The 12,647-nt window shown below is 34.8% G+C and overlaps 1 protein-coding gene across 4 annotated transcripts in view; it reads left to right on the forward strand.

The window, feature by feature from the left end:
* Positions 1 to 12,647, forward strand: part of LOC145259799 (pregnancy zone protein-like) — a 313,594-nt gene that overhangs the window by 188,252 nt on the left and 112,695 nt on the right. The window contains exons 19-20 of one of the 4 annotated variants that reach the window (XM_080117581.1): positions 398 to 503; positions 9,533 to 9,553. In XM_080117581.1, the coding sequence (XP_079973707.1) occupies positions 398 to 503; positions 9,533 to 9,553 (127 nt within the window). Of the gene's footprint in view, positions 1 to 397; positions 504 to 8,256; positions 8,342 to 9,532; positions 9,554 to 12,647 lie in introns of all 4 variants that reach the window. The other 3 variants (XM_080117582.1, XM_080117583.1, XM_080117584.1) reach the window with 3 other exon arrangements.

The raw sequence follows: 12,647 nt of genomic DNA on the forward strand, positions 1-12,647 counted from the left end.
GCGACCCAAAGACTACTATACTGAACTGTAAAGAAATGCATCACTTACCCTTGATCCTAACCTTATAATGCTGAGTTTTTAGCAAAGAGGCATCAAGTACCACTTTTTAATTTTTTTTTTTTTTTTTTGTGTAGCTCAACTGAGGATTGAAACCTGGTCTCCCGGCCCATTATAAAACACTCTCACTATTATGCCATATGGGCTGGTAAATCTATTAATAAGATTTAAATGGCTGACTTGTAATACTAATGAATACAAAGTAAATTCTGGCTTGAATTTAATGTTTGAAGCTAAAAGACATATATTAGTTTTCACATGCGCCCCTGTCGTATAAAAGAATGCTAATTTTTCTTTTAGCCATAGAGACAATTATTTCCGTTTTTTCTTTTGAATATAGGCGGTTGGTTTGGCTGCTTTGACAGATCTAACGATAGAAATGAGGCCTTGTGAGAACTATCAGGATATCCAGCACTTTACTATGAAAGGTATTCCGGGCCCCCGAGGTGTGTACCTATATGCTATCCTTTTCCAGATTTTCTCTTTCAACTGGAGCTCATTTTTGTGATCTTCTTTTTCTCGGACGAACACAATGTTTACAACATTTGTATGTGCTTTGGTTGCTGCTCAATTAGGTGTTTAGTTTTAGAAACATACGCGACAATATAACTGCGAAGGAGGCAAGGGAAAAACAACTCAAGCAACACGTTGCCCGGCATACAGTGAAGTCGTTTTAGTATTGAAGTTTCATTTGGATTCTTCACACCCCTGTTCTCATCTTGAGTGTTATTCACACAACGTTTCGCCCAATGTAACTTCTAACCTTCTTCAGGTGTATGTTTCTATCGAACTCGGGAATCTTTCTGTCGAACTTTAGGAATTTCAAATGGAACCCTTTATTTAATCCACGGAGATAGCATGCTCTCGTTCCATCAGCCACAAATGGGTAGAAGTCTTAAGCAATTCGCAATTGTATTGTTTGCATTACTTGCACTGGGAATTGAACCTTCAACCTCCAGAAGAGTGTTACTTTAAAATAGAATTTTACCTAGTACTTCATCCGTTACGCCACAAGTGCTTGCAAATTCCTGAGCTTAACCAGGTACATTTAAAGAAAGTCGGAAGTTACATCGGCTGAAGACAGTAGTTGGAATAATGCAAATAATTTGCAAAATCAGGATAATTTTTTTTTTTTATTAAACCTTGTTATTATCATTACCCACTCCTTGTCTTTTAGTCCTCGCATTCCACAAGTGATGTTTCTGACAAACGAGAAAGAATTGCTGTTTTCTGAGTTCTTGTTTTGATTGTGTTGCATGTAGATATTTTTAATCCTCTCATCGTATTCATCATTCAACTGCCAACTTATTCATAACTCTCTGAGCGATTTATTTTTAATCCATGACTGGTCACACTGTTGATGCTCTGGTTGTCGCCGATGGTGTCTGTCAGTCAATCAATTTTATTGGCAAACAACAACAACAACAACAATAAACTGCAGCAAACTATGTAAAAAGAAAGATATTTCGTCTGTACAGCGTCTAAAAGTTTGCCGAAGACAACTTTAAACCTGAGTCTGGTGGGAAGTTATGACCGGCCTTCTCTGAAGATGTGGCTCACAATAATCAAAGCTATGACCGGCCATCACGCCTTCGGTGTGTTCCAGATAGCAGAAATGCGGATAGAGAATGCTGCCCTTTCTTATGTTGAAACAAAAGCGACGATGGTACGTCATCTCTAGGTGACTGCAGCGACAGCGGCTAGGTGTTAGAGTGAAAAACTACCGTAAACGTAGATTGACATTCTCATTGATGATGCCTTATGACAGAATCAGGTCTCCTCGCATCCTTTGCTGCTCACGTGAGGGCAGATTTAATCTTTGAAGCCATTCTTTGGAGGTAAGCATGGAAAATCCCGTCATCATCCTAGTTGCCAACTCTTAAACATACTTTAAGTGTATGATATCTTTTTGAAGATAGCGATTTGTTGCTTGGACGCCATAATCAAGAATTGGCCGTGCCAGGGTTATGCATAACGGATGGAAAGCAGCCGATGTAAGGTTTAGAAAGGATCTCTGGACGAGGTAGAAGATATCACTTTCGATGATACATCTTCTAGAGGTGACCGCAGCGACGGCAACTTAGTGTTGGGGTGAAAAACTACTGTAAACATAGATTGACATTCCCGTTGAGGATGCTTTATGGCAGAATCAGATCTCGTTGCATCTTTTGCTACTCAAGCAAGATAAGATTGAAGCTATTATCACAAACTCCTCCAGGGAGCAGAAACACGGACAGGATGTCACCTTTTTGATGGTACTTCTACAAGTGACTGCAGACATAGTAACTAGGTCTTGGGATGAAAAAGTACTTTAAAAGTAGTGTCATTCCTGTTGATGATGCTTTGATAGAATCAGATCCCCTCGTATCTTTTGCTGCTCAAATAAGGGCAAAAGTGATGACGTAATAAATTTCTGTAGCCAAAGTAGTGATGTGGCAGCTGAAGTTTCTATCTTCTCTCTGTCATTGCAAAGACCATCGTTTTCTTTTTATTTATTTTTTTTAATATCTAAGTTCAATTTTCATCTCTTTATGTATCGTGTTTCATTATCAATCTATCAATTTCATTCATATGAGATGCAATAAGCCATGTAAAAAGACAATTGCATTTTTATACCATTTGAATGTTTGTTCAAGACAACTTTAAACCTAGACCACAACTAGGTGTTCGGTTGAAAAGCTCATCTAAAAATATATTTAAATTGCTGTTGATGATGCTGCATACTGGAATCAGGTCCTCTTGCATTTTTCGTTATTCAATTGCAGACAGATTTAGTCTTTGAAATCGTTCTTTGTAGGTAAGCTTGGAAAATCCCATCGTCATCGTGGTTGCAAACTGTTAAACATACTCCAGTGATACAATATCTTTTTAAAGATAGGGATTTGTTACTTAATCGCAACAACTCCTATTATATTCTTTAATTTAAAATAAGTTATGCGCCTTGGTGACGTTTTTATTTTTAGGTGATTATTTAAAAATGTTTCACATTAGCACTTGTTTTAAACCACTAAGTATTTTCTCAAAGAAATTTTAGATAGGCTCATTATTATACATTATATAGTCAAAGCAATGTTTTTGTTTGTCAGCTTAAATTCTGTTTAGGTCTGATTTTTTAAATGATATAGTAAGATTTCTAATTGTATAGAAAAAAAATCATAATAAAATGAAAAAGAACAAAAAGACTAATTTCGGCTTTGTATCCTTATTTTGCGTTCAATCTGATGAACCTTTTTGAACAGCCTACCCCCCCCCGCTCTCTCATATATATATATATATATATATATATATATATACACACACACACGGGGTGGAACGATAAAAGTGGCGCCCTAAAACAACACTTCAACTTTATTTTAAAACTTCTATTGAAAAAATCAATTCAGGTAACTTAATTATGTAGTACAGCTGACATTTATTCAATGTAGCTGCCTTCAGTATCAATTACTGCCTTAACACGGATCCAGAATTGGAAGCATGCCTTTTCCACAAGCGCTGACGGGAGCTCTGTGAATACTTGGTGGATGGCGGCGATCAGGCTGGCTTTGATGTTGTGAGAGGTCATGTTGGTCATGTTCTCGACATATGATGCAAAACAAGTATATTTATGCCAGTAACGTAAAAGTTCTTGCGAAGTCGCTGAAGACGTTTTTCGTATCACTTGGGTTTTTGAAGCATTTCTCATACAGAATATTATTGAGACGCTTGAAAAAGTGGTAGTCAGTAGGTGAGAGGTCTGGAGAGTATGGCAGATGAGGCAGTTTCGTAACCCCATTAGTTCAACTTCTGCAAGGTTGGTTTAACAATGTGCATTCAGGTATTGTCATGGAGAATTGGGCCTATTTTGTTGACGAATGCTGGGTGTTGTTGTCGAAGTTTCTGATACATTTCATCCATTCGTTGACAGTACTTCACTGCCGTAATGGTTTCATCTGCATTTCACTGCCGTAATGGTTTCACCTGCATTCAAAGAACTGTAATGGATGAGACAAGTCGCAGGCCACCAAACAGGCAGCGTGACCTTCTTTTGGTGCAACTCTGGCTTCGGAAAGTGTCGTGGGGCTTTGTCGGAGTCTAACCACTAAGCTGAGCATCGCCAGTTGTTGTAAAGAACACACTTTTCATCGCAAGTTACAAGTCGGTCGACAAACAGGTCAGTCTTGTTGCGTAGAAAGAGGGAAGATACACTTCATGGTGGCATTTCTTTTGGCTGTCATTCAATTCGTGAGGTACCCATTTATCAAGTCTTTTTGACTTTCTAATCTCTCAAATGGTTGGAAATCGTTATATACGTTACGTCTAATTCAGAAGCAAGTTCTAGAACAGTTGTGCATAGATTGGCTTCAACCAAGGCACTTAATTGATCGTTGTCAACATTCGATGGCTGACCACTACGCTCAACATATTAAAGACGCTTGTCGCCGCCACGGAATTTCTTAAACCACCATTGTGCTTTACGTTCAGTAATGGTTTCTGGGCTAAACACTTCATTGATATCGTGAACTGTTTCAGTAGCTTTTCGGTCTAGTTTGAATTGAAATAAGAAAATCGTGCGAATTTGCTTCTTTTTTTTTCATCTTGTATTCAACGTTCTGAAAAGAAGGCATAATTGTTTTAAAACGATTGTAATTTAAACGATTAGATAGAGCGGAAAACACTCTTTTAAATGATATATAAAGCAAAGGTAACATAATGAAAACTTATTTGTAAATACATCATTTGAAATCAAAATTAAAAATTCGGCAAGAATTTTCGGCTCAATTTAATAAGTAAATCTATGATATAAAAGGAACTTTGTGTGTGTGAGAGAGAGTTTCGTATGGACTCCGAAACGTCTGGGTCGATTTTTTTGGAAATTTCAGATAAATGTACTTTATGTATCTGGCAGTGTTCTTAAACAGGTTTGTATCGGAATGTCTTTGATATATATATATATATATATATATATATATATATATATGTTGATAATTGAAAAAATCCGATGGAAGAAGGGACACGTAATTTTGACCAAAGTTAACACCTTATACAGCCTAATATCGTAAATGCATTTAAGAAGTTTTATGATCACACAAGTAGAAAGGCTCGGCATATAAAATCAACAGTAGATTCTTTAATATGATAGAGGCACGTTCGAAATGAACGTTTCTGCTTAGAGCAAAATTGAACCATTATACTTAACTTTTGTATTTTAAACTTTAATTCAAGCTATTATATATAAAAATAATTTTATAAAATCAACAGTAGGGTCTCCACAGTGCAATGTAGATTACAATGTATTGTGGACTGAGTTACTGTGGAGAGGTATGTAAAGCTTCCTCCCAGTGCACCGCGATGGGTCCCCAACTAGAGCAGGCAATCAATCAATTTGATTTAAAAAAAATTGTCGATTCCACTGATTTCGATGACAATAAAAATATGGGAGCGTGAAACAGTCGTTGATTATGATTCAATCCCGGGCAACGTCGGATCATCCTGCTTTTCATGGTAAGTGCTCGCCTGAGCTCCAATCTATGGTCCCCCCTCGTCAAACTTTCACGAGAAACATCCATCTAGCTGAAAACACTATTAGTAAATTCCCCTACTCTTTATCTTTGCCCAAACCTAGACGTAGATTCCATGAACAAAGTTTCTTTCTTAGAACGGCACGCCTGTGGAACTGTCTTCGATTTGTCTGCTTTCCAGCTGAATACAATATGGCCGTCTTCAAGTCCAATGCAAACAAGTTCTTGATGAGCCGTTCCACTTAAGTTAACAAATTTACTGAATCTCCACTATTAATGATTACTATCATTCTGATATTGTGCACTCTTTAACCCTTATCCTCGAGTGGCCTCTCCATCCATAGCCCTTGAGCCTCTGGAGGGGCATAGGCCATCTGCAACTTTTTGTAGATGTTTTTGTAGCGAGGAGTTCTTTTTACAGGGTGAGGGTGCTGGCCCCACGCCCAACCTTCCCAGAAGGTACATACAGCGCCTAGCCTTCCCAAATGGTCACCCATCTAGTACTGGCCAGGTACAACGTTGCTTAACTTCGGTGATGTGGCGAAAACCGATGTGTCAATGTGATTGTGCCGTAATTCGAGGGTCTCTGGACCTTGATAAGTGGTGACTCCTATGTAAAAAAGAAGAAAAAAAAGTCTTTAAAATTGGCGTAATTCTGAGCAATTTACTCATGTGTTTACATTACTGATGACAACGTTGCTTGGAAGAGCTTGTATTTTTTTTTTTTTTTTTTTTTCGCAAATAGATTAAGTTGATGAACTAAGATTGTATTTGAATAATTTCCCAAAACCATTCCTTAAAAAAATGTCGGTAATACAGGGTGACCCTCCCCCCCAAAAAAACGGGCCCCAACTCTAATTAGGCCCCATTTCTTAGTGTTTTATCCGAATGAAATGAAACTTTGGTCATAACTAGTTTATTATATTCAAAATATCAAATCAAAACACTAGGGTTTTTGGCCTTTTTTTCTCCGTTGACTGTAAAATGATCAGAAAAACAATTGAATGTCCTCTGTTTTTTTTTTTGGGGGGGGGGTCAACCTATAGTAATGATTACACTGCAAGAGTCTGGTTTTAACTAAAACCTTGTTGAATTGGTCTTAAGAACTCTTTTTTTCTCTCTCTCTCCTTTATATTTAAGTTATAATATTCAATAGAAATTATAAACTTTAAAAGTTTGTGTAAATACCGATTATGAGAAAGGTAGCCATCTTTGTTTACGTTACTGATTGACTAAACAAAACTGGTTACTTTGCACAGAATCGGTATTCACACAAATGTAAAAGTTTACTATCAAGACTTGTGGGAAATCCACAGCGGACTCTTTCATTTGTAATATATTGATGCTGGCATTCTGTGGATGTTCAGCATAAATGGAGACTTCATGATATTATTGTAGCTCTTTTGTTAAAACTGCAAAAATGTTTATATAAGCTAGCGTAGCCCGGTCGTAAAATACGCTTAAATATAATATTTTAATTTATGCAGATTTCGTATATGTTATTATAGAACCAATTTTCTATCGATTCTTATATATTATAAAGTTGTCATTTTAAAAATAAAAAAGTATATGTCCATATGACTTGAATGCATCAGCTATAATCGAAACTAAAACAAAAACTTATGAATTCTTGGTAAAATTATTTATTACAAGAAATGTAGAAAAAGGTCATAACAATTAAACGACAATCACTCGGAAGGAAAAAGATGTAAGCGTGACACACAAAATAATACACACGCTATTGTGGAAATTCCACAAAGGACTCATTCATATGTAATATATTGATGTTGGCATTCTGTAGATGTTCAGCGTAAATGAAGACGCTCTGATATTATTGTAGCTTTTTTGTTAAAACTGCAAAAGTATTTATCTAAGCTAGCACGAACGCCCAGTAAAGCCCGGTTGTAAGTACGCTTAAATATGATATTTTAATTCTTGCAAATTTCGTATATATCATTATAGAGTTAATTTTTTATCGATTTTTATATTTTATAAAGTTACAATTTCAAAAATAACAAAAATATATCCATATGACTTGGGTGCATTAGCTTGAATCGAAACCGAAATAAAAACTTATGAAAAAATATATGCATATATATATATATATATGACTTGAGTTCCTTCAGCCATAACCGAAACCGAAATTTATAAAGAATTCTTGATAAAATTATTTATAAAAAAAAAAGATGGTTTAAGTGCCATCAGCTATAGTCGAAACTGAAACCAAAACTTATGAAGAATTCTTGATAAAATTATTTATTACAAGAAATGGAAGTACATAACAATTAAACGACCCGGATGTAAGCGACACACAAAATAACACACACGCTATCGTGTTTAATATATAGATAACGTGTATTTAATATTTTTAATCGCAAATAGGTCACAAATAATTGGGTAAACAAGGATTTGATTCCCAACTGTATATTAACAACAAAATAGAACAATTTATGTCGGTAATATTAATAATCATTCTGTAATAGTCTGATTGTCAAATTCTTGTCAAATTCCTTATCAATTCCTTGTCAAATTCTTCTTGACTCGTTTTTTTTTTTTTCTCTGCTTTATGTTTGGGTCTTTTTCAAAGTGTTATAGAGCCAAAATACTTGTGAATTTAAATGTCTCAGAGGAATTTTTGATTGAATGTTGTCCGACGTGATTCCTGTTCTTGCTTCATTGAAATTACATTTTGTTTTTGTAGACGGCAGGTCTTGCAGTCGTTACAGACCAGCTGGTTGTAACAAGACCTTGCGAATATGACCGAAGACCCATGTTCTTACCCGTAGGTCAGTGTACCACTGTGAATTCTTTTTTCTATACTCCTCCTTTTTTTCTATACTTCTCCTGTATCTCCATTTAAAATCTTGTTCTGCTCCCAGATTCTGCTATCTTCATTCGGGTACTCGTGAGAAAAATGTTTCCCCTCAGTTTGGGAGTATATAATCTGGTCACACTTTTGTAGTGAGGTTACTCGTGAAGAGTTAGAAAAGTAGTAGTAGTACTACTACTACTACTACTAATAATAATAATAATTCGTAAAACCTATTACTAGGATAAGACAGCCGGAGTTATAGGCTAATAAAATATAGTTTAAGATAGCACTGTACTTCTCAATACGTTTTTTATTTTTATTTTTTTTGGGGGGGGGAGGAATTCAAATCTGAATCTGTTTTGACTTGTTATGAGTTGGATTTAAAAATAAATACCCATGCATAATTATTTACTGATAGTGATAATGCCTAATCGCTATTACAATGAGGAAAGCGCATGAGCTGTTACTAAAAAAAAAAAAAAAATGTAACCTCTGTTTACATGCAGACCCAAGTGATGATCCTGGCATCAGCAAGGACATCAAGGTCAAAAACGAGAAGCTGGAAATCGCCAACAGTTTTCAGCATCTTGAAGCAGTTATAACGGTTCCAAACCTGAAGATCCTTGCAAAAATTGTGCAAACGACAACAGCATTAGACAAACTAAGGACTATATAGAATGATAAAAACATTGAACTCAGCTCACAAATCAAATTTATTTGCTTTTCTGGGCATCTCTATATTTTTGTATGCGTTAATAGTGGATCCTAGCTGCAGATCTAGGTTGAAGGATATAGAACAAAGGTGAGATGCTTCCAGGTTATCCTCAACATCTCGTACAAAGACCACATTACAAACAGTAAATTGCAGAAAAGACTCTGACAAGCAGTCGGGCTATATAAAGGTTTACGTACCACTGTTAAGAAGAAGAGAGGGTAGTGGTATGGCCATGGCAGGTACTGAGTAACCTGCTCAAGAACGCAGAAAATTATGAGAGTTGGTATGAACATGCCCTGGTGCGTTCACTTTTACCAAACTCTCTACAGCTTTTGTTTATCTGATAAACAGATGATGCAGAGAGTCTGGTCACATGACTGTCTAAAATTTTTACCTATGGACTGCTGAGCTGAAAATACATCGCTTTGATTGTTCTTCTTTTTTTTACAGCTCTCCAAGCGCCATCAAACTGTGAGTATTCCTTTATCTTGGGAGATGGTTAACTTAATCGGCCTATCACCACTCCCTGTCTATGCACCAGGGATGCGAGATCTCCGATTTTTCTTTGAATTTAAGATTTTCGCTGTAATCTGACTTATATATATATATATATATATATATATATATATAATTTTTATCGAACCGCTAGATTTGGGTTTAATTTTCGTTGTCTTTCTCGCTTTATCTTTCTTTCTCTCTTCGTCTTCAAACAATTTACGATGCTGGTAGAGGGAGATAGAAGACTTTATTTCAGCAAAGAATGATTTTAGGCCCGTCCTTTCGTCACAAAGGCAACTGGGGTCTATCTGTTGCTATATTATTTACTAGCGGGGGTACTCTGCATTACCTGGGTGTGGAGAGGTTTTATGGTAAGGGTATTGATTAACGGAGCCCTTACAAAAATGTTTCAAAATCACCTAAAAAAAAAAACGAAAATAGTAGCGTGTACCTGTGTGAGTACAAAAAAAAAAGCAGCCAGGCTCGAACCTGTAACGTTAAGCGGAAAAGGAAGTGAAAAAAAGCGAACCGTTGAGTCGCCATGACATCAGACATCACTGCGGTTCAAATTAAGCTTAGTCATTGCAAGCCGTATAACTTTGCAAAAATGTCGTTGAAAAAAGTGAACTCTCCTTGTAGAAAACGGCCCAGTTGACGGTGATAGAATGACTGTTTTTTGCCAATTTTTGGACATTTATCGTCCGGCAGACTGAGCTTTCAAACCGTACCAAATTTGTCAGTGTTTGTCGCGTATGTTGAAAGTTTTAGCGATATCTATCTATATCTATCTATCTATCTATCTATCTATCTATCTATATATATATATATATATATATAATCTTGTACAAAACATCAATTAATTAGCCCCAAAACCGAGTGATTCTGCCGTTCGCAAAACGCAACAAACTAAAATTTTGTAAACCCGGAATATACGAAGGCCCAAAATTTCAGGCAGTTGAAAGACTGTGAAAATTACGTCAAAAAAGGAGGAAAGGGCGTGATAGTTCCCCCCCCCCAGACGTGCATCCGCACGTTCCTATTCTGAACGTTTGTATCAATTTTTCCATTTTTTAATTTAATTATTTTTCTATGTTCCTGTTTTTAAATTAATTATTTTTTAATTATTGTTCAATATTATATAAAAATATGTTACGCCGAAAGTTTCACATTCTTGCGATCAAGGAAATTATTAAAATCTTGCATATAAAAATTATGCGAAATTTGTAATTTTAAAAGTAGAAATATTTCTTGCGATTATAATTTTTTTGTGTAAAAATATTCAATAAACAATGCTTAATTCAATGATAATATCGTAAGAATATTAATTTTTCTTCGAGTTATATCGAATTCATTAATATGGACTTTAAGGGCTTTTTTCGTAATGTTCCTGTAAAAATTATTTTATTGTTACAAATTACGATGCTTTATTTATATATAAAAATAAGCAAAAATAAATTCTTGCGTTTTTTATTTACTACTGAAAACCATGACTTTAGTAAAGGAATTTTTTGTTTAAACAAAAATAATACATTTCAACTAAGATTTGAATAAAAATAAGTCGTGCATTATATTCCACGATCAGTTTTTGATAAATACTAAAAATTTCATTAGAATTGGTTAATTTCCTGATTTTTGGTGATTTTTTAAGGGAGTGGTCATGATGTTTGTACGTTTTGAGCATCGGCATTCATTTTGCCCGTACCTAAATTTTACCAAGAATTCTTCATAAGTTTTGGTTTTGGTTTCGATTATAGCTGAATGCACTTAAGTTATCTATTTTTTTATAAATGATTTTACCAATAATTCTTCATAAGTTTTGGTTTCGATTTCGATTTCGATTATAGCTGATGAAACTCCAGTAATCCATTTTTGTTTAATATAAATAATTTTATCAAAAATTCTTCATAAACTTTGGTTTGGGTTTCGATTATAGCTGAAGGAACTCAAGCTGATGCACCCAAGTCATAGAGATATATTTTTTATTTTTGAAATTGCAACTTCATAATATAAAAAAATCGACAGAACATTATCTCTATAATAATATATACGAAATCTGCAAGAATTAAAACATCATATATAAGCGTACTTAACGACCTGGTAACGCCGGGTGTCCCTGCTAGTTTAGATAAATAGTTTTGCAGTTTTAACAAGAGTTACAATAATATCAGAGCATCTCTATTTACGCCATGAATACCAACATCAATATATTACAAATGAATTTAGAAAACGCGTCCCCGGAAAACTCGTCCTTTTTTTGCTAGGTAGGGAAACTGGTCCCTTATTGAATACATATCGATTGAAAACACATTTTATTACAGTTCTTAAAGGAGATATTGTTTTTAAAAGAGATTATATATCCCCCATAATATTTTTTTTAAAGATTTTACTTGTTTACTGTTGGTTTTCAAAAAATAAAGTCGATTTTCTAAGTTTCCGTTTTCTACTCAACTAGGTTTGTTAGTTGTTTCACTTATTTTAAAGCGTTTATTCTGTTCAAAAACGAGACTACAGACGGCATAATATTTTTAAAAATGTTTATACTTATTTACTGTTTTTTTTTTTTGTTTTTTTTAAGGGCAAAATCGATTTTTCTACATAACTGGCTAAGTTTTTAGTGGTTTGATTTATTTTGACGCGTTTATTCAGTTAAAAAACGTAGCGTCGAATGTGGTGTGGGAACGAGAAATAATGTCCGACATAAGAGGATCACATCTTAGGGGTCTTGATAATCGCTAAAAAAAAAAAAAATAGAAAATTAAAGAAAATACTGAGAGAGATTTAGTTGTAAAAAGAGCCCCCCCCCCTCAAATATATATTAATACACTACATTGGTTTGTTCCAACGTTTTTATAGCCGGTGATGAGTTGTTTCTAACCACATAGTTTGTGTTCTAAACTTCTTGTAGTAGATAATAAATTTAATTTTAGAGTTACTGTCAATAGGCGTCAAGTATCTACGTACGATATATTTAATTGCGTTTCTTTTTTTTTTTTTTTTTTTTTTTTTTTTTTTCTTGATTCTGAAGTTAGATGTCATTTGATTTTGATAAAATATATTAATGGAGTTT

Source organism: Euprymna scolopes, chromosome 35 (genome assembly GCF_053919585.1).
Source record: "Euprymna scolopes isolate OS-2025 chromosome 35, ASM5391958v1, whole genome shotgun sequence".
Lineage (NCBI taxonomy): Eukaryota > Metazoa > Mollusca > Cephalopoda > Sepiida > Sepiolidae > Euprymna > Euprymna scolopes.